Source organism: Oncorhynchus clarkii, chromosome 17 (assembly GCF_045791955.1).
Source record: "Oncorhynchus clarkii lewisi isolate Uvic-CL-2024 chromosome 17, UVic_Ocla_1.0, whole genome shotgun sequence".
Classification (NCBI taxonomy): domain Eukaryota; kingdom Metazoa; phylum Chordata; class Actinopteri; order Salmoniformes; family Salmonidae; genus Oncorhynchus; species Oncorhynchus clarkii.
Window position 1 is genome coordinate 62,051,537 of NC_092163.1, and position 23,496 is coordinate 62,075,032.

The 23,496-nt window shown below is 44.6% G+C and overlaps 1 protein-coding gene across 2 annotated transcripts; it reads right to left on the reverse strand.

The window, feature by feature from the left end:
• Nucleotides 1–628: 628 nt before the first annotated feature.
• Nucleotides 629–23,032, reverse strand: LOC139371221 (EGF domain-specific O-linked N-acetylglucosamine transferase-like). Of its 2 annotated transcripts, XM_071111425.1 has the most exons (16): nucleotides 22,982–23,032; nucleotides 21,520–21,777; nucleotides 20,081–20,181; nucleotides 19,838–19,946; nucleotides 19,640–19,734; nucleotides 19,282–19,386; nucleotides 19,012–19,118; nucleotides 18,778–18,881; nucleotides 13,965–14,057; nucleotides 13,745–13,816; nucleotides 6,732–6,818; nucleotides 5,279–5,347; nucleotides 4,975–5,036; nucleotides 4,495–4,614; nucleotides 3,450–3,552; nucleotides 629–3,196 (listed from the first exon to the last, which is right to left on the reverse strand). In XM_071111425.1, the coding sequence occupies exons 2-16, from the start codon at nucleotides 21,712–21,714 to the stop codon at nucleotides 3,050–3,052; spliced, it is 1,569 nt and encodes a 522-aa protein (XP_070967526.1). In that variant the 5' UTR covers nucleotides 21,715–21,777; nucleotides 22,982–23,032; the 3' UTR covers nucleotides 629–3,049. The 2 variants fall into 2 exon arrangements, with proteins under 2 accessions (XP_070967526.1, XP_070967525.1); XM_071111424.1 differs by lacking the exon at nucleotides 22,982–23,032 and having other exon boundaries at nucleotides 637–3,196; nucleotides 21,520–21,847.
• Between the last annotated feature and the right edge of the window lie 464 nt (nucleotides 23,033–23,496).

A 23,496-nucleotide genomic window follows, 5' to 3' on the forward strand; every position in this document is an offset into this window, starting at 1 on the left:
CAATAATGGGAAAGTTCAACCACAACATTGACAAGAGCAGCTCAGATAGAGACATTTGTGGTGGCAGTGTTTTGTATGGGGTACAACAGTTCACAACTCTAGAACATGAGCTATTCGGCCTGATGCGTCTTCAGATTTAAGAGCTATCATTCTATGATCAACTCAATAAAACCTGACCTAGATTTCAGAGGATTTCGACAGACTTATACAAGAGAAGCACTCTCACACCAATCAATGCAGTTCCACACATCGTGCAATTCTCTCCTCTGTGATCCTGGGGAAAAAAAGTAATCTAAATTGACTCATGTGTGGTGTTCTACTGCCATCTAGTGGTGGACAGGTGTCATGGCAAATTGGTGTCACCGACAGCGCAGCCGTGGTGGTTTTGAGGTCAGCCAGATTTATGGTGATGACAAATATATCTGAACAAGTGCCCTTTTGTGGGGAGCCATTCCTCCCAGCCCCCTGCAAACTAAAATAATGAAACCCTCAGCAAATAACTGTCTGAGATCAGCAATTCTGTTTGAAAAGTTCAGGAGATACTGTACGCAGTTACTATCAAAATATTAAATTGAATAATGATTAATAAAATCATTGCTGCTTAAATTGCCATAAAAAGAGACATGTCAACACTTTTGAAAATGTTTATTTCAAAAAATTTCCATGGCTTTGAAATAAAACATGACTTACAAGACTTTCCAAAACATTGACCAAAAGGTCTGACTCCCTTTCACTTATAAATAAAACATCCAGCTTTAGATTGATTATATCACTTGTGTTTTCCCTTTCCTGGAAGTTTACTATATGTAGTGACGACAAAATAGTTGCAAAGACAATTCTGCGGGGTTGATAAAATGGGCACATTTACAACATGTTGAAAGTTCCATCCCTGTCTGTCTACAACACACCAGTTTAATCAGAAAATGCAGAAAATAAACCCATTGTTTTAGAAAGTAAACAAATGATCATTATGGCAAGCACCAGTGGCAGCTTGTAATAGAAATAGTCATTTGTTGTATGGAGTGTATGTTTAGCACATATACTGTTCTCTAACAAGGAAAATGGTAGCAGCTACTCTAAGTTTGCCAAGGCCATTGGATTTCTCTTAATTATCGCTACTGAGATGGACCTTGGGCTGTGTTGGCCTAGAAGGCTGTGTTAAAGACTCACTGCAGAAAAAAATGAAATAATAAATAGCTGAAAAGTGATGTTGTAAACTTATATTTAACCTTCATAATATACAAGAACTAGAATTAAACATACTTTTAGATTTATAAGACGACTGTGTTTTAGTCGTGTGTTTGACTTCACCAAACTGTCCTCGTGCTGCAGGCTTACAGTTCATCATGGCTGGGCGGGGGCTGCAGGCTTACAGTTCATCATGGCTGGGTGGGGGCTGCAGGCTTACAGTTCATCATGGCTGGGTGGGGGCTGCAGGCTTACAGTTCATCATGGCTGGGTGGGGGCTGCAGGCTTACAGTTCATCATGGCTGGGTGGGGGCTGCAGGCTTACAGTTCATCATGGCTGGGTGGGGGCTGCAGGCTTACAGTTCATCATGGCTGGGTGGGGGCTGCAGGCTTACAGTTCATCATGGCTGGGTGGGGGCTGCAGGCTTACAGTTCATCATGGCTGGGTGGGGGCTGCCACTTGGGGTGGTGCAGGCTTACAGTTCATCATGGCTGGGTGGGGGCTACCACTTGGGGTGCTGCAGGCTTACAGTTCATCATGGCTGGGTGGGGGCTACCACTTGGGGTGCTGCAGGCTTACAGTTCATCATGGCTAGGTGGGGGCTACCACTTGGGGTGGTGCAGGCTTACAGTTCATCATGGCTGGTTGGGGGCTGCAGGCTTACAGTTCATCATGGCTGGTTGGGGGCTGCAGGCTTACAGTTCATCATGGCTGGGCGGGGGCTGCAGGCTTACAGTTCATCATGGCTGGGTGGGGGCTGCAGGCTTACAGTTCATCATGGCTGGGTGGGGGCTGCAGGCTTACAGTTCATCATGGCTGGGTGGGGGCTGCAGGCTTACAGTTCATCATAGCTGGGTGGGGGCTGCAGGCGTACAGTTCATCATGGCTGGGCGGGGGCTGCAGGCTTACAGTTCATCATGGCTGGGTGGGTGCTGCCACTTGGGGTGCTGCAGGCTTACAGTTCATCATGGCTGGGTGGGTGCTGCCACTTGGGGTGCTGCAGGCTTACAGTTCATCATGGCTGGGTGGGGGCTACCACTTGGGGTGCTGCAGGCTTACAGTTCATCATGGCTGGGTGGGGGCTGCAGGCTTACAGTTCATCATGGCTGGGTGGGTGCTGCCACTTGGGGTGCTGCAGGCTTACAGTTCATCATGGCTGGGTGGGTGCTGCCACTTGGGGTGCTGCAGGCTTACAGGTCATCATGGCTGGGTGGGGGCTACCACTTGGGGTGCTGCAGGCTTACAGTTCATCATGGCTGGGTGGGTGCTACCACTTGGGGTGGTGTAGGCTTACAGCTCATCATGGCTGGATGGGGGCTGCCACTTGGGGTGGTGCAGGCTTACAGTTCATCATGGCTGGGTGGGGGCTACCACTTGGGGTGGTGCAGGCTTACAGTTCATCATGGCTGGATGGGGGCTGCCACTTGGGGTGGTGCAGGCTTACAGTTCATCATGGCTGGGTGGGTGCTGCAGGCTTACAGTTCATCATGGCTGGGTGGGGGCTGCCACTTGGGGTGGTGCAGGCTTACAGTTCATCATGGCTGGATGGGGGCTGCCACTTGGGGTGGTGCAGGCTTACAGTTCATCATGGCTGGGTGGGGGCTACCACTTGGGGTGCTGCAGGCTTACAGTTCATCATGGCTGGGTGGGGGCTGCCACTTGGGGTGCTGCAGGCTTACAGTTCATCATGGCTGGGCGGGGGCTACCACTTGGGGTGCTGCAGGCTTACAGTTCATCATGGCTGGGCGGGGGCTGCAGGCTTACAGTTCATCATGGCTGGGCGGGGGCTGACACTTGGGGTGCTGCAGGCTTACAGTTCATCATGGCTGGGTGGGTGCTGCCACTTGGGGTGCTGCAGCCTTACAGTTCATCATGGCTGGGCGGGGGCTGCCACTTGGGGTGGTGCAGGACGTAGTCTGCTGCTTCCAGCACCAGACGCATGAACTCCTCCACGTCAAAGGAGTAGTTGGTGAACTTAGGATGATCCCCCAGGGTGGGATGGTGACCCTGTGTGTGGTGAGTGTGGGGGGGGGGGGGGGGGGGTAAAGTGAGAGAAAGTCTTTATGAACACTGCACTCCAGGTCTGTGATTTGTGAGTGTGTGTGTGAGGCAGCGTGAGTGTGTGTACTAAAAACAAAATGACAGATGAGTGTGGTGATAAATGCTGAAGCTACATGTGAGCATTAGTCAGGTGTCTCTGGGAATCTGGGGCGGTGAGTTAGGTGGAGGTGGTGGCAAGAGTGGTGTTGGAGTTTCCCACCTTATCTTCTGGGAGCACTTTGTCCCTTTTCTGCCAAGTCACATATCGGATCCCCCGTAGCCGAGCCAGATCTCGATAGCAGCTCTCATCCTGACAGTTATATCTGTGGAGAACAGATGGAGACACTTCATCTCCTGCTCTCAATCTCCTCTGTGGCGTCCGCCTCCTCGTCCTGCCTGATAAATGCCTGTTTAAATTAGGCCGTATTTCACCGCCATGCCTTGCGGCTAAGGGCTAACAGAGCACAGCATGCTGCCAGACCCACCCATCACACACATAGATACACAATACCATATCCAGCCCAGATATCACTCTGCCCTGTTATGCTTAATCATAAATGCCTTAAAGTACTACTTAAGTAGTTTTTTGGGGGTATCTGTACTTTATTTTACTATTCATATTTTTGACAACTTTTACTTTTACTTCAATACATTTCTAAAGAAAATAATGTACTTTTTACTCCATACATTTTTCCTGACACCCACAAGCACTCGTGACATTTTGAATGCTTAGCAGGACAGGAAAATGGTCCAATTCACACACTTATCAAGAGAACATCCCTGGTCATCCCTACTGCTTCTGATCTGGCACTAACTAAATACACATGCTTTGTTTGTAAATTATGTCTCTGTGTTGGATTGTGCCCCTGGCTATTCGTAAATAAAAAATAATAAAACAATTGTGCTAATTTAAGGAATTTGAAATGATTTATACTTTTACACTTAAGTATGTTTTAGTAATTACATTTACTTTTGACACTAGAGCATATTTCAAACCTAATACTTTTAGACAAGCAGTATTTTAGTGGGTGATGTTCACTTTTACTTGAGTCATTTTCTATTAAGGTATCTTTACTTTTACTTAATTATGACGATTGGGTATTTTTTCCATCACTGCCTGTAGACCCGTACTGCCATCCACAGAGCATGGAAGGACAGACAGAGACAAGGATCCAGTGAGACAGACAGACACACAGACCCAGAAACACAAAGACACAGTAAACCTGTTGTAGACCAACAGAGACAGACTGACAATTGTCACTCACAGCTCAAAGATGACGGCCCAATCAGGAAGGAAGAGCAGATGAGTAAGTCCTGCCCCGTGAATCCCGATGAAGATGTCAGAGTTGTGGGTAATGCTGAGCTGCTCCAGGAACGGAACGTCCCTACAGACAAGACAAGACAAGACAAGACCAGACCAGACCAGACCAGACAGACAGAGAGGTCACCCACCAAGCACCTGCAGCACTCACATCAAAAGCTTATATTTAAATTGAACTTACTACTTAACCCAATACCCCGACAGACTTCAGTCCAACATACTATACTGTACATTCAATATTTACTCCACTCTAAAAGCGGTGTGTCAGACAATGAAATCCAGCTGTTACACAATTCCCTTTGTGCTGCTGCATTGTGTTCTCCAGCACTACTATATAATCCAACATTACTTCCCCTAAATTGACCCGTGACCCGTGCTATGTGTGTGTGTGTGTGTGTCTAAAGAACACAAACTGTTCACTCACTTGTATTTGTAATCCACCACTCTGACCTCAAGTAGAGGCACAGTCTTCAGGGCGTTTGTGAGCTGTATGAACGCAGTGAGATGCATTCTCCGATCAATGAGAGCTCAAACAAACACAGAGACTGGCTGCATAAATCATAGGCATTTTACGCTGCCAGTTTATAGCAAATACAATTTTAAATGGACAGTTAAGAGCTGGAGGAGGCAATGGAGGGAGGGAGGGAGGGAGGGAGGGAGGGAGGGAGGGAGGGAGGGAGGGAGGGAGGGAGCAGAGAGTTGGCAGTGCTGCCTCAGCCTGGACTCACCTCCTGCTGGTTCAATATCTTACGGTAGTCTGTGCTGCGTGCCAACAACGTCACCCGAATCCTCCCCTCCTGAAACCAAGAACATAGGGGTGGTGAGATGATACTTACTGTGTGGCACAGTTGGTAAAGTGGAACATGGCCCCTGCAACGCCAGCATTGTGGGTTAAATTCCTGGGGCCACCCATAAGTGAGTGTGTGCATGCACGACTTTGAGATCCTTTGTATAAAAGCATCTGGTAAATGGCATATCTTATTATTATAAATATGACATGTATATTTTATATGGTGCAGTAAGAGCAATGGCAACATCTGCAAATATTATGCTGATCTCATAATCTGACATATTAAGCCCATCCATAGCTTTTCAAGGACCTTAATTTAGACTTTATGTACTTGTAGAAAACTGCCACAACAAATAAGGTAAGGGGAAGTGGGAGTTTTCTACAGAACTTTAAAAAAAAGTATTGATAATTTATTTTTTACAAATATTATGTTCATGATAGAGCTACAGCCGAGCGGACTGAGCTAACAAGGTTGAGAGCAAGCTTGTTATACAGCATTACCATCTCCTAGTGGCTAAAAGAGCTACAAAACTCCCTTTCAGTCTCACTGGCATTGTGCCATCTGAGGTAAAAATAGCCTGAGGAAGACAAATCCTGATGCTAAAAACAGAGAAACTGTGAAAGTGATCAGCCACAAACCACAAAGACTGCCAGGAGAACCCCAGAGGCAGTACACCAACACTGCATAGTGCTAAATACATGCCTTTACCAAACTATAAAACATATTAGATGGAGGAGATGAAACAGCAGTGTGTGCATAAGGAGAGCTGATATGATTCTGAGAAGAGCACAATGGTCTGGTGTCTCCCTTAGCCATTAGTCAGAGGAATAAAAGGAGGGGCTGAAAGGGGCTGAGAGGGGGGTCAGGGCCAGGCACACCTCTCATTCAGCTGGGAGACGCTATCGCAAGCACCGTCATCTCACAGGAAGCCTGTTAACATATTCTTAGCATCAGCCGAGAATACACAATGAGCTGCATCCTCGCAAACGTCTTCAATAGTCATAAAGATACAGTCAAATGCACTCAGTCTGGGGTCGTAAAGACCAGTGAAGCCTGTATCGGGGAGTTACAGACCAGTGAAGCCTGTATCGGGGATTTACAGACCACTGAAGAAAAGGTGTGTGTGCGCCAACAAATCGACCCGTGCTATGTGTGTGTGTGTGTTTCAGTGTGTGTGTATGTAGTCGTATGTGGGTGTGTGTGTGTTTCAGTGTATGTGGGTGTGTGTGTGTGTTTCAGTGTGTGTCTGCGTAGTCGTATGTGGGTGTGTGTGTGTGTGTTTCAGTGTGTGTCTGCATAGTCGTATGTGGGTGTGTGTATGTGTGTGTGTGTTTCAGTGTGTGTCTGCGTAGTCGTATGTGGGTGTGTGTGTGTGGGCAGTATTCCTTACCATGGGTCCATCCTGTGGAACGCTGAGTCGATATAGAACATGCTGGGAGAAGGCCCTGAACATCCCTTCACTGTAGCAGTCAGATATCTGCCATTAACATGCCAAGAAGAAAACATCCGATCCATTTGTATGTGTCCCTCACACGCACACATACATGCATAGAGAGAACACACACTCAGTGTCCCTCACACACACACACACACACACACACACACACACACATGCACAGAGAGAACACACACACAGTGAAATGTGTAATTTGATAGATATCTGCCAAATCCAAACATAATTCCATACACATGAAAAGACACATTTCAAATCCATGCAGAGCGCAGATCTGTTATTCACTCCTACAGGCCAGAGCACAGATCTGTTATTCACTCCTACAGGCCAGAGCACAGGTCTGTTATTCACTCCTACAGGCCAGGGCACAGATCTGTTATTCACTCCTACAGGCCAGAGCACAGATCTGTTATTCACTCCTACAGGCCAGAGCACAGATCTGTTATTCACTCCTACAGGCCAGAGCACAGATCTGTTATTCACTCCTACAGGCCAGAGCACAGATCTGTTATTCACTCCTACAGGCCAGAGCACAGATCTGTTATTCACTCCTACAGGCCAGAGCACAGATCTGTTATTCACTCCTACAGGCCAGAGCACAGATCTGTTATTCACCCCTACAGGCCAGAGCACATATCTGTTATTCACTCCTACAGGCCAGAGCGCAGATCTGTTATTCACTCCTACAGGCCAGAGCACAGATCTGTTATTCACTCCTACAGGCCAGAGCACAGATCTGTTATTCACCCCTACAGGCCAGAGCGCAGATCTGTTATTCACTCCTACAGGCCAGAGCACAGATCTGTTATTCACTCCTACAGGCCAGAGCACAGATCTGTTATTCACCCCTACAGGCCAGAGCACAGATCTGTTATTCACTCCTACAGGCCAGAGCACAGATCTGTTATTCACCCCTACAGGCCAGAGCGCAGATCTGTTATTCACTCCTACAGGCCAGAGCACAGATCTGTTATTCACTCCTACAGGCCAGAGCACAGATCTGTTATTCACTCCTACAGGCCAGAGCACAGATCTGTTATTCACCCCTACAGGCCAGAGCGCAGATCTGTTATTCACTCCTACAGGCCAGAGCACAGATCTGTTATTCACTCCTACAGGCCAGAGCACAGATCTGTTATTCACCCCTACAGGCCAGAGCACAGATCTGTTATTCACTCCTACAGGCCAGAGCACAGATCTGTTATTCACCCCTACAGGCCAGAGCGCAGATCTGTTATTCACTCCTACAGGCCAGAGCACAGATCTGTTATTCACTCCTACAGGCCAGAGCACAGGTCTGTTATTCACTCCTACAGGCCAGGGCACAGATCTGTTATTCACCCCTACAGGCCAGAGCACAGATCTGTTATTCACTCCTACAGGCCAGAGCACAGATCTGTTATTCACTCCTACAGGCCAGAGCACAGATCTGTTATTCACTCCTACAGGCCAGAGCACAGATCTGTTATTCACTCCTACAGGCCAGAGCACAGATCTGTTATTCACTCCTACAGGCCAGAGCACAGATCTGTTATTCACTCCTACAGGCTAGAGCACAGATCTGTTATTCACTCCTACAGGCCAGGGCACAGATCTGTTATTCACTCCTACAGGCCATAGCACATCAGTCATACATTTAAACACCTGAATTTAAACATGATCAATATTTCACACCTCAAGGCTGCCCCCTAAACCTACAGTACCAGTCAAAGGTTTGGAAACACTTTCAAGGGTTTTTCTTAATTTTTACTATTTTCTACATTGTAGAATAATCGTGAAGACATCAAAACTATGAAATAACACATCTGGAATCATGTAGTAACCAAAAGAGTTAAATTCTTCAAAGTAGCCACCCTTTGCCTTGATGACAGCTTGCACACTCGGGGCATTCTCTCAACCAGCTTCACCTGGAATGCTTTTCTATCAGACTTGAAGGAGTTCCCACATATGCTGAGCACGTGTTGGTGCTGCTTATCTTTCACTCTGGGTTGATGTCTGTGATTGTGGAGGTCATATGCAGCACTCCATCACTCTCCGTCATGCTCAAATAGCCCTTAAACAGCCTGGAGTTGTGTTGGGTCATTGTCCGGTTGAAAAATTAATGATTGTTCCACTAAACCCAAACCAGATGGGATTGCATATCGCTGCAGAATGCTGTGGTAGCCATGCTGGTTAAGTGTGCCGTGAATTCTAAATAAATCAAAGACAATGTCACCCCACACAATCACACCATGCTTCACGGTGGGAACCACACATGCAGAGATGATCTTTTCACCTACTCTGCGTCTCACAAAGACATGGCGGTTGGAACCAAAAATCTCCAATTTGGACAAAAAGACATGTCCATTGATCGTGTTTCTTGGCCCAAGCAAGTCCCTTCTTCTTATTAGTGACATTTAGTAGTGGTTTCCTTTATAGCAATTTGACCATGAAGGCCTGATTCACACAGTCTCCTCTAGAACAATTTATGTTGAGATGTGTCTGTTACTTGAACTCTGTGAAGCATTTATTTAGACTGCAATTTCTGAAGCTGGTAACTTTAATGAACGTATCCTTTGCAGCAGAAGTGACTCTGGGTCTTCCTTTCCTGTGGTGGTCCTCATGAGAGCCAGTTTCATCACAGCGCTTGATGGTTTTTGCGACTGCACTTGAAGAAACTTTCAACATGTTTTTTAAATGTTCCAAATTGACTGACCTTCATGTCTTAAAGTAATGATGGACTGTTGTTTTTCTTTGCTATTTGAGCTGTTTTTGACATAATATGGACTTGGTATTTTACCAAATAGGGCTATCTTCTGTATACAACCCCTACCTTGTCACAACACAACTGATTGGCTCAAACGCATTAAGGGAAAAAAATCCACAAATGAACTTTTAACAAGGCACGCCTGTTAATTGAAATGCATTCCAGGTCACTACCCCATTAAGCTGGTTGAGAGAATACCAAAAGTATGCAAAGCTGTCATCAAGGCAAAGGGTGGCTAGGTGGTTGCCATGGCGCCGACAGAGATGGCCGCCTCGCTTCGTGTTCCTAGGAAACTATGCAGTTTTTTGTTTTTTTACGTGTTATTTCTTACATTAGTACCCCAGGTCATCTTAGGTTTCATTACATACAGTCAAGAAGAACTACTGAATATAAGATCAGCGTCAACTCACCATCAGTACAACCAAGAATATGATTTTCGCGAAGCGGATTCTGTGTTCTGCCTTTCAACCAGGACAACGGAATGGATCCCAGCCGGCGACCCAAAAAAACGACTCCGTACGAGGCGGTCTTCTGGTCAGACTCCGGAGACGGGCACATCGTGCACCACTCCCTAGCATTCTTCTCGCCAATGTCCAGTCTCTTGACAACAAGGTTGATGAAATCCGAGCAAGGGTAGCATTCCAGAGGGACATCAGAGACTGTAACGTTCTTTGCTTCACAGAAACATGGCTCACTGGAGAGACGCTATCGGAGGCGGTGCAGCCAGCGGGTTTCTCCACGCATCGCGCCGACAGAAACAAACATCTTTCTGGTAAGAAGAGGGGCGGGGGCGTATGCCTTATGGCTAACGAGACGTGGTGTGATCACAGAAACATACAGGAACTCAAAACTTTCTGTTCACCTGATTTAGAATTCCTCACAATCAAATGTCGACCGCATTATCTACCAAGAGAATTCTCTTCGATTATAATCACAGCCGTATATATTCCCCCCCAAGCAGATGGCTCTGAACAAACTTTATTTGACTCTTTGCAAACTGGAATCCATACATCCTGAGGCTGCATTCATTATAGCTGGGGATTTTAACAAGGCTAGTCTGAAAACAAGACTCCCTAAATTGTATCAGCATATCGATTGCGCAACCAGGGCTGGAAAAACCTTGGATCATTGTTATTCTAACTTCCGCGACGCATATAAGGCCCTGCCCCGCCCTCCTTTCGGAAAAGCTGACCATGACTCCATTTTGCTGATCCCTGCCTACAGACAGAAACTAAAACAAGAAGCTCCCACGCTGAGGTCTGTCCAACGCTGGTCCGACCAAGCTGATTCCACACTCCAAGACTGCTTCCATCACGTGGACTGGGATATGTTTCGTATTGCGTCAGATAACAACATTGACGAATACGCTGATTCGGTGTGCGAGTTCATTAGAACGTGCGTTGAAGATGTCGTTCCCATAGCAACGATTAAAACATACCCTAACCAGAAACCGTGGATTGATGGCAGCATTCGCGTGAAACTGAAAGCGCGAACCACTGCTTTTAATCAGGGCAAGTTGACTGGTAACATGACCGAATACCAACAGTGCAGCTATTCCCTCCGCAAGGCTATCAAACAAGCTAAGCGTCAGTATAGAGACAAAGTAGAATCTCAATTCAACGTCTCAGACACAAGAGGTATGTGGCAGGGTCTACAGTCAATCACGGACTACAAGAAGAAAACCAGCCCAGTCACGGACCAGGATGTCTTGCTCCCAGGCAGACTAAATAACTTTTTTGCCCGCTTTGAGGACAATACAGTGCCACTGACACGGCCTGCAACGAAAACATGCGGACTCTCCTCCACTGCAGCCGAGGTGAGTAAAACATTTAAACGTGTTAACCCTCGCAAGGCTGCAGGCCCAGACGGCATCCCCAGCCGCGCCCTCAGAGCATGCGCAGACCAGCTGGCCGGTGTGTTTACGGACATATTCAATCAATCCCTATACCAGTCTGCTGTTCCCCCATGCTTCAAGAGGGCCACCATTGTTCCTGTTCCCAAGAAAGCTAAGGTAACTGAGCTAAACGACTACTAGCACTCACTTCCGTCATCATGAAGTGCTTTGAGAGACTAGTCAAGGACCATATCACCTCCACCCTACCGGACACCCTAGACCCACTCCAATTTGCTTACCGCCCAAATAGGTCCACAGACGATGCAATCTTAACCACACTGCACACTGCCCTAACCCATCTGGACAAGAGGAATATCTATGTGAGAATGCTGTTCATCGACTACAGCTCGGCATTCAACACCATAGTACCCTCCAAGCTCGTCATCAAGCTCGAGACCCTGGGTCTCGACCCCGCCCTGTGCAACTGGACTTCCTGACGGGCCGCCCCCAGGTGGTGAGGGTGGGCAACAACATCTCCACCCCGCTGATCCTCAACACTGGGGCCCCACAAGGGTGCGTTCTGAGCCCTCTCCTGTACTCCCTGTTCATCCACGACTGCGTGGCCACGCACGCCTCCAACTCAATCATCAAGTTTGCGGACGACACAACAGTGGTAGGCTTGATTACCAACAACGACGAGACGGCCTACAGGGAGGAGGTGAGGGCCCTCGGAGTGTGGTGTCAGGAAAATAACCTCACACTCAACGTCAACAAAACTAAGGAGATGATTGTGGACTTCAGGAAACAGCAGAGGGAACACCCCCCTATCCACATCGATGGAACAGTAGTGGAGAGGGTAGTAAGTTTTAAGTTCCTCGGCATACACATCACAGACAAACTGAATTGGTCCACTCACACAGACAGCATCGTGAAGAAGGCGCAGCAGCGCCTCTTCAACCTCAGGAGGCTGAAGAAATTTGGCTTGTCACCAAAAGCACTCACAAACTTCTACAGATGCACAATCGAGAGCATCCTGGCGGGCTGTATCACCGCCTGGTAGGGCAACTGCTCCGCCCACAACCGTAAGGCTCTCCAGAGGGTAGTGAGGTCTGCACAACGCATCACCGGGGGCAAACTATCTGCCCTCCAGGACACCTACACCACCCGATGTTACAGCAAGGCCATAAAGATCATCAAGGACAACAACCACCCGAGCCACTGCCTGTTCACCCTGCGAGGTCAGTACAGGTGCATCAAAGCTGGGACCGAGAGACTGAAAAACAGCTTCTATCTCAAGGCCATTAGACTGTTAAACAGCCATCACTAACATTGAATGGCTGCTGCCAACACACTGACTCAACTCCAGCCACTTTAATAATGGGAATTGATGGGAAATGATGTAAAATATATCACTAGCCACGTTAAACAATGCTACCTAATATAATGTTTACATACCCTACATTATTCATCTCATATGTATACGTATATACTGTACTCTATATCATCTACTGCATCCTTATGTAATACATGTATCACTAGCCACTTTAACTATGCCACTTTGTTTACATACTCATCTCATATGTATATACTGTACTCGATACCATCTACTGTATCTTGCCTATGCTGCTCTGTACCATCACTCATCCATATATCTTTATGTACATATTCTTTATCCCCTTACACTGTGTATAAGACAGTAGTTTTGGAATTGTTAGTTAGTTTACTTGTTGGTTATTACTGCATTGTCGGAACTAGAAGCACAAGCATTTCGCTACACTCGCATTAACATCTGCTAACCATGTGTATGTGACAAATAAAATTAGATTTGATTTGATTTGGCTACTTTGAAGAAACTCAAATATGACATATATTTTGATTTGTTTAACACTTTTTTGGTTACTACATGATTCCATATGTGTTATTTCATAGTTTTTAATGTCTTCACTATTTTTACTATTTTCTACATTGTAGAATAATAAAGAAAAACCCTGGAATGAGTAGGTGTGTTCAAACTTTTGACTGGTACTGTCCGTATTTACATGTTACCATGTGTACACAAATCTCCTTGAAATTATCATTTCAATTACATAAGAGCTGGACACGATGAATACAAAACATAAATGTTTGACCTAAATTGCATGTTATTACCAAACTGGATATCAGAAGATGCAGGAAAACGGAATGAGGAGGCGAGAAGCATGAACAAAAAAAAGCACGGACATAAAGTCTGCGTGATAAAAATAGGCAAACGCATGGAGTCAGAAAGGCAGGGACATCCCAAGAAGTTCAAAGGGATTCAGATTTCCTCAAAGGCGGCGCAATTCTATCTCTATATTTTTACTACATAGGAGATACAGACAGAATACGTACCAAAGGTGTGTTATAGAATAGCCCATATCTCATCCTGGGGAGCAGGGAGAACACGGAATCTTTGAAGCACACCTGTTTCAAGGTAATGGACACGTCAAACAACCATGTACGACCACACTCGAATGCGCGCGCACACACACACACACACACACACAGAGACACAGACGCACGCGCACACGCACACACACACACACACACAACCGAGCTTTGATTATTTTACCCTTTTAGTGTCAAATGTTTTCAGATGGATGATGTCATAGTCAGAGAAAGCCTTCCATGTCTCACTGAACAGATCCCCATATCCACTAAAACTCTGAAAAGGAAGAAACATACATAAGAAAGCCGACTTCGAAATTCAGTTGCTTCATCAAACTGGCTAAACTCAATTCCAGGTTACATGGAGACTATTAGGAAACAGTGGTTTGTATTATGATGTATGTTTCATTAGAACCTTTCCCAGCAGTCAGTCACCAGTTTACCTTACAACTTGTGTTGTTTGTCAGATGAAAGGCCCTTCCTTTCCTTCTCGCTGTCATTTTCTCTCCCTCCCTCTATTTCTTTACCCTTATCCTTCACTTCCACAGCCAGAGGGGGGAACAATGGACAGGATAAGGTTTCCCATAAATCATTCTGTTTTTCACCTACTACTTCCTGTTGACCCCCTCCGCACGCAAGTAGTCACATGTAAAACACAGCAACGCCATACACAACCCTCTGGTCACCAACCATACTAACACTTCTTTACACAACCCTCTGGTCACCAACCATATTAACACTTCTCTACACAACCCTCTGGTCACCAACCATACTAACACTTCTCTACACAACCCTCTGGTCACCAACCATACTAACACTTCTCTACACAACCCTCTGGTCACCAACCATACTAACACTTCTTTACACAACCCTCTGGTCACCAACCATACTAACACTTCTTTACACAACCCTCTGGTCAACAACCATACTAACACTTCTTTACACAACCCTCTGGTCAACAACCATACTAACACTTCTCTACACAACCCTCTGGTCACGAACCATACTAACACTTCTTTACACAACCCTCTGGTCACCAACCATACTAACACTTCTTTACACAACCCTCTGGTCAACAACCATACTAACACTTCTCTACACAACCCTCTGGTCACCAACCATACTAACACTTCTTTACACAACCCTCTGGTCACCAACCATACTAACACTTCTTTACACAACCCTCTGGTCAACAACCATACTAACACTTCTTTACACAACCCTCTGGTCACCAACCATACTAACACTTCTTTACACAACCCTCTGGTCACCAACCATACTAACACTTCTTTACACAACCCTCTGGTCACCAACCATATTAACACTTCTCTACACAACCCTCTGGTCACCAACCATACTAACACTTCTTTACACAACCCTCTGGTCACCAACCATACTAACACTTCTCTACACAACCCTCTGGTCACCAACCATACTAACACTTCTCTACACAACCCTCTGGTCACCAACCATGTTAACACTTCTCTACACAACCCTCTGGTCACCAAACATACTAACACTTCTTTACACAACCCTCTGGTCACCAAACATACTAACACTTCTCTACACAACCCTCTGGTCACCAACCATACTAACACTTCTTTACACAACCCTCTGGTCACCAACCATACTAACACTTCTTTACACAACCCTCTGGTCACCAACCATACTAACACTTCTCTACACAACCCTCTGGTCACCAACCATATTAACACTTCTCTACACAACCCTCTGGTCACCAACCATACTAACACTTCTTTACACAACCCTCTGGTCACCAACCATATTAACACTTCTCTACACAACCCTCGGGTCACCAACCATACTAACACTTCTTTACACAACCCTCTGGTCACCAACCATACTAACACTTCTTTACACAACCCTCTGGTCACCAACCATACTAACACTTCTTTACACAACCCTCTGGTCACCAACCATATTAACACTTCTTTACACAACCCTCTGGTCACCAACCATACTAACACTTCTTTACACAACCCTCTGGTCACCAACCATACTAACACTTCTTTACACAACCCTCTGGTCACCAACCATACTAACACTTCTCTACACAACCCTCTGGTCACCAACCATACTAACACTTCTCTACACAACCCTCTGGTCACCAACCATACTAACACTTCTTTACACAACCCTCTGGTCACCAACCATACTAACACTTCTCTACACAACCCTCTGGTCACCAACCATATTAACACTTCTCTACACAACCCTCTGGTCAACAACCATACTAACACTTCTTTACACAACCCTCTGGTCACCAACCATACTAACACTTCTTTACACAACCCTCTGGTCACCAACCATACTAACACTTCTTTACACAACCCTCTGGTCACCAACCATACTAACACTTCTTTACACAACCCTCTGGTCACCAACCATACTAACACTTCTTTACACAACCCTCTGGTCACCAACCATACTAACACTTCTTTACACAACCCTCTGGTCAACAAACATACTAACACTTCTCTACACAACCCTCTGGTCACCAACCATATTAACACTTCTCTACACAACCCTCTTGGCACCAACCATACTAACACTTCTCTACACAACCCTCTGGTCACCAACCATTCTAACACTTCTCTACACAACCCTCTGGTCACCAACCATACTAACACTTCTCTACACAACCCTCTGGTCAACAACCATACTAACACTTCTCTACACAACCCTCTGGTCACCAACCATATTAACACTTCTCTACACAACCCTCTGGTCACCAACCATATTAACACTTCTTTACACAACCCTCTGGTCAACAACCATACTAACACTTCTTTACACAACCCTCTGGTCACCAACCATACTAACACTTCTTTACACAACCCTCTGGTCACCAACCATACTAACACTTCTCTACACAACCCTCTGGTCACCAACCATACTAACACTTCTTTACACAACCCTCTGGTCACCAACCATACTAACACTTCTCTACACAACCCTCTGGTCAACAACCATATTAACACTTCTCTACACAACCCTCTGGTCACCAACCATACTAACACTTCTTTACACAACCCTCTGGTCACCAAACATACTAACACTTCTCTACACAACCCTCTGGTCACCAACCATACTAACACTTCTTTACACAACCCTCTGGTCACCAACCATACTAACACTTCTTTACACAACCCTCTGGTCAACAAACATACTAACACTTCTCTACACAACCCTCTGGTCACCAACCATATTAACACTTCTCTACACAACCCTCTGGTCACCAACCATACTAACACTTCTCTACACAACCCTCTGGTCACCAACCATTCTAACACTTCTCTACACAACCCTCTGGTCACCAACCATACTAACACTTCTCTACACAACCCTCTGGTCAACAACCATACTAACACTTCTCTACACAACCCTCTGGTCACCAACCATATGAACACTTCTCTACACAACCCTCTGGTCACCAACCATATTAACACTTCTCTACACAACCCTCTGGTCACCAACCATATTAACACTTCTTTACACAACCCTCTGGTCAACAACCATACTAACACTTCTTTACACAACCCTCTGGTCACCAACCATACTAACACTTCTTTACACAACCCTCTGGTCACCAACCATACTAACACTTCTCTACACAACCCTCTGGTCACCAACCATACTAACACTTCTTTACACAACCCTCTGGTCACCAACCATACTAACACTTCTCTACACAACCCTCTGGTCAACAACCATATTAACACTTCTCTACACAACCCTCTGGTCACCAACCATACTAACACTTCTTTACACAACCCTCTGGTCACCAAACATACTAACACTTCTCTACACAACCCTCTGGTCACCAACCATACTAACACTTCTTTACACAACCCTCTGGTCACCAACCATACTAACACTTCTTTACACAACCCTCTGGTCACCAACCATATTAACACTTCTCTACACAACCCTCTGGTCACCAACCATACTAACACTTCTTTACACAACCCTCTGGTCACCAACCATACTAACACTTCTTTACACAACCCTCTGGTCACCAACCATACTAACACTTCTTTACACAACCCTCTGGTCAACAACCATACTAACACTTCTCTACACAACCCTCTGGTCACCAACCATATTACCACTTCTCTACACAACCCTCTGGTCACCAACCATACTAACACTTCTCTACACAACCCTCTGGTCACCAACCATATTAACACTTCTTTACACAACCCTCTGGTCACCAACCATACTAACACTTCTCTACACAACCCTCTGGTCACCAACCATACTAACACTTCTCTACACAACCCTCTGGTCACCAACCATACTAACACTTCTCTACACAGCCCTCTGGTCACCAACCATATTAACACTTCTTTACACAACCCTCTGGTCACTAACCATACTAACACTTCTTTACACAACCCTCTGGTCACCAACCATACTAACACTTCTTTACACAACCCTCTGGTCACCAACCATACTAACACTTCTCTACACAACCCTCTGGTCACCAACCATACTAACACTTCTTTACACAACCCTCTGGTCACCAACCATACTAACACTTCTTTACACAACCCTCTGGTCACCAACCATACTAACACTTCTTTACACAACCCTCTGGTCACCAACCATACTAACACTTCTTTACACAACCCTCTGGTCAACAACCATACTAACACTTCTTTACACAACCCTCTGGTCACCAACCATATTAACACTTCTTTACACAACCCTCTGGTCACCAACCATATTAACACTTCTCTACACAACCCTCTGGTCACCAACCATATTAACACTTCTCTACACAACCCTCTGGTCAACAACCATACTTCTTTCTGTACCGTACATACAGCTTTGAACAAAACAACAGCTTGCAACATGGTGGAATCTCCAATTAGCCTATAGAGGACCCAGTGGAGTCCTCAACAGATTTCTTGCACCTATCCAGTCCTCTCAGCTCAGTGAAATGGATGCGGGCTGCAGAATGTTGTACCTACCGTATCCCACATGAGGATATTGATGTTTCTGCTGAAGGAGTTGTTGATGTGCTGGGAAATGTACAGGTTGACAAAGTCACAGAAATGATGGTACATGTTCACCCCTGTGAAAAAGACACATTCAGGTTGTCCATCACATCTCAGTACATCTGTTACTGTGTCACTAGTTCTACACTGTACATAAACAGAATAAGTTATTTGACATTGTACTAAAGGCATGAAGATTGTTCCCACCTGCGTCAAGCTTCATGAATACAGTAGGTTTCTCAATGATGATGTCACAATGCTCTTCATCTGTGGGGTTGAAGTCCAGCTCTGTGTATGCCTGCAGTTCAGCATACCTTGGGAAGGAAAAAGAGTGTGTTTCAGAGAGTTTCATGTATGTGTCATTCATCAATCAATCAAATACTTTTGTTACGAAGTGAAATGTATTTAGAAAGAAGAAACCTTGATATGAATCTGACAGTTCAGGGAGGGGCATAAGGATTCTCTGTGTTGTCTCACCAGGACTGCAGAGGGCTCTTGTGCTCTCCTTCTGCGGCCAGCGCTCGGCTGTTCAGACTGCAACGCCCCCCAATCTCCCCCTCCTGGAGAAAGTCCTCCTTATACCTGCAGAGAAAACACAGGTCTGTCCCACACTTCTTTAATTTGATAATAATTTATTTAATTAGTCTAAGAAAAGTGTCTGCCATATTGCCTGTCCTGTCTTTTAGTTCGATGAAGATGAAGGGACAAGCAAATGGAAGAAACAGACCCAAAATAAACTACGGCTAGGGAATTCTTCCCCTGACATGGTCCACAAAGGAAAACAAGGAAACCAGATGGGTCACTAGACAGGAAGTGTCAACCAAGGTGCACTGACCTCTCATGACCCCTGCGAGGTTTCCTCAGGTCCAGGTACAGATTGGACGCCCTGCAGAAGCGAGTGTGGCTGGAGCATTTCAGAGATGAATCTCCCTAGAAATAAAATGTAAGCATTTAGCAAATGCCTTTTCTGTTTATCCCTGTGGATCCCTGAGTCCTCTGTGTGCAGCTGCACCGAGGGATGGCAGGGTCTTACAGGATTGGTGGCCTTGCAGAGGGTCTTCATCTCACTGAGGCGCTCCATGACATAACCAAAGTCTGCCTGTTTCCAGAACAGCTCCTGGGCTGCCTCCACTGAGCTAGCCCTAGGGAGGACAAAGAGCTCTGTTAGGCCAAACCAGCTGCAGAAATACATTATGCACATCCACATGTATGACAGGAGCTTGGCACAATATGCTAATGAATAAAAGGAAATGCAGAGAGGGGGATTGTGTTGTACCATCCAGAGTCGATCTTGGTGCAGACAGGATAGCCAAAGCGGTTCTCTGGGACACAGTTCTTCTCATACCCCCAGCAGGACGACACATCCGGCAGAGCATCCTGTCGTAAAACATTAAGGGTGGGGGAGGGGGAGAGACGGAGTAAAGATGTGCTAACACATACTTGCATAGACCATGAAAGTCCACACTAAACAGCTACTTGTACCACCATGATACACATAAAAATATGTGTGTGGTCACTGTCCAAAGCTTTAAATTTGCAATAATCGTAAACTTAAGTTCTTAACGTTTTTGTCACTCTCTGTCCACAAGACTGGCTTGCTTAGAAAATAGTTTCACCTTGACAAAAATTCAACTCAGTTCAATAATTTAAAAGAGCTAATCCCACTCCACAGTATGAATGACGACACCCAACATGGTACGATACCCAACATAATAACACAGTGATAATAACACAGTGATAATAACACAATAACAGTGATAATAACACAATAACAGTGACAATAACACAATAACACAGTGATAATAACACAATAACACAGTGATAATAATAAAATAACAGTGATAATAACACAGTGATAATAACACAATAACACAGTGATAATAACACAATAACACAGTGATAATAACAAAATAACAGTGATAATAACACAGTGATAATAACACAATAACACAGTGATAATAACACAATAACAGTGATAATAACACAGTGATAATAACACAATAACACAGTGATAATAACACAATAACAGTGATAATAACAGACATAATAACCGTGATAATAACACAATAACACAGTGATAATAACACAATAACACAGTGATAATAACACAGTAACACGGTCATAATAACACAGTGATGATAACGTTGATAATAACACAGTGATAATAACACAATAACACAGTGATAATAACACATTGATAATAACACAATAACACAGGGATAATAACAGACATAATAACAGTGATAATAACACAATAACACAGTGATAATAACACAATAACACAGTGATAATAACACAATAACACGGTCATAATAACACATTGATAATAACACAATAACACAGTGATAATAACACAATAACACAGTGATAATAATAACACAGTGATAATAACACAGTGATAATAACACAGTGATAATAACACAATAACACAGTGATAATAATAACACAGTGATAATAACACATTGATAATAACACAGTGATAATAACACAGTGATGATAACACAGTGATGATAACACAGTGATAATAACACAGTGATAATAACAGTCATAATAACACAGTGATAATAACAGTCATAATAAAACAGTCATAATAACACAGTGATAATAACACAGTCATAATAACACAGTGATGATAACAGTGTTGATAATAACACAGTGATAATAAAACAGTAGCTCACCCTGTACTATTAAAAACAATGAAAGTGCAGTTCTTACTTTAAAAGGGCAGAGCGGGTCCTCTCGACAGAGCCTGGCTACTCTCTTGTTATTGTGGAGGAAGTAGGGGATATGGTGCTGTGGCAGCGCGAGGCTGCTGTAGTGGAGTGGTGGTTTGTGGCTGGTGTTCTCAGCCTCCTCGGCAGCTACCACAGTGTAAGTACAGACCATGACCAGTGCTACCAACAGCAGCATAGTCAGTCCCACAGAAACACATGGGAGAGTCGCCTTGGCTTACCTCACAGCACAACCCAAACTCTGTGGAAAGAGAGAAAAAAAAAGAGAGACAGAGAAAGAGATGGGGAAAGAAAGTGCAATAGAGGCAGATACACTGTAATCTAGGATAGAGATGTATACTGCTGTTTACAAGCGTGTGGGTATAGACCATAGTGCGGGAACCTGCCGAGGCGGATCTGAACTCCATATAGGAGAGGTCCTAGTGAAGGAAACATTAGTGACCCTTTTCCTACCATTGTTTGAGAAAACAAGTGTGGGACCTGTATGACATGTGACCCATGAGAACACAGCTACCAAAAAAGGTCAGACTAGAAGAATATCCACATAACATCATCATATTCCTATGCTTCTGTGCTTGTCCTGGGGAAAAAAAACTTCATGGTGGAAAATGTGTTTGATGCATATGCTGACACAACCATAGACTGCTGAGCAAAGCAAAACGTTAAAGACAGTATACAGTTGCCTAGCCTGCTTTACACACCCGCTGGGAGACTTTTTATTTTATTGGTGGAACAATGAGCCAAATGTCTGAGATGCTTTTGAGTCCGTGGGAAAATGCCATAAGGCTTCAAAACATAAAGATGCTCAAGTTGTTAGTGGGCTATATGTAAGTTCAGAGCCTTGAATAATAACACCAACAAGCTATATGTGGGATAACATAACTACGACATCCGTTTCTGCTCCCTGAAGCTATTAAGTTAGCCGTCTAGACTTCTCTCAGGGAGTGTCGCTGGCCGTCTATTGTACCTATGTAATACATTGCGCATCCAGAACACAATTGTTTTGTTGAATGCTACAATGTAAACCACACCATAAACTATACGGCGCAGTGACACATTGTATCCGATTTTAACTAGTTATCCAGCTACAATATAATTATCTGTAGCTTACAGGAAGGGAACGACTATCTCCGCTCGTTAACAAGTTGCACCGATATTACTAATACACTCACATTGCAAAACGCCGCTAAAATGTCTGGACTAAATATTTATTTGCATTGCTGGACAAATCATCATCACTGTGCTCCCGCTACGCAGACATCGACAGCTTGCAACATTGTTGGTGGCACCGCTTTTGCTGGTACACCGTACAATTGACTGCAATCCGAGTGAAAAGGGTGACAGTGAAAGTTTAGAACCAGCAAACTTCGAAAACTACTTATCGGAAATATAAACATTATGTGGTCGATCGGTAGATTAAACTACACATGAAACCTGGCGCTTACCTTCTGCAAACAAAAATGTATGCTCCAGGTCGCCATAACACCGGAAACCTTACACCGGCATGCAGTATATTATTAGTCACAAGGTGGAGTTGTAGGATGTAGTTCAGACTTGCAGAAGTGCAATTGTTTTTGCCTACAATTCTGCAACAATAAAAAAAAAATCACATCAAGAATAAATCCCCACCCCAATAAATGTTTATTTACAGACTCTACATTTTAGACCCGAGAATCTTGTAAATCAACAGTGTTTCTAACTTCATGTCTATGCCCCATGTGTGATTTGTGAAGCAACCTGTAAACTATTGACTACATACCACTGTGCAATATTCTTTCTTTTTGATACATTTGTTATAACAGTTAATTGTTTGAATTTGGACAGAAACCCAGCAAGGGAAAGACCAAACATTTTAGAGTAAACATCCATCTTATACCATTATCTATGTTAACATGAGATTAAATAGCTTTCTTTTTAAATTAAAGAAAATGCCTCTGAGATATCTGCAGATTACCCTTGC

What these genes read in the sequence shown, in the direction of transcription:
- LOC139371221 (XM_071111425.1), bottom strand. Translation starts at nt 21,714, where the DNA reads ATGCTGCTGTTGGTAGCACTGGTCATGGTCTGTACTTACACTGTGGTA. An exon ending in ATTCATGAAGCTTGACGCAG is followed by an intron (nt 18,882 to 19,011) that starts GTGGGAACAATC and finishes TCTTTTTCACAG; the next exon opens with GGGTGAACATGTACCATCAT. An exon ending in ATATCCTCATGTGGGATACG is followed by an intron (nt 14,058 to 18,777) that starts GTAGGTACAACA and finishes CTTCCTTTTCAG; the next exon opens with AGTTTTAGTGGATATGGGGA.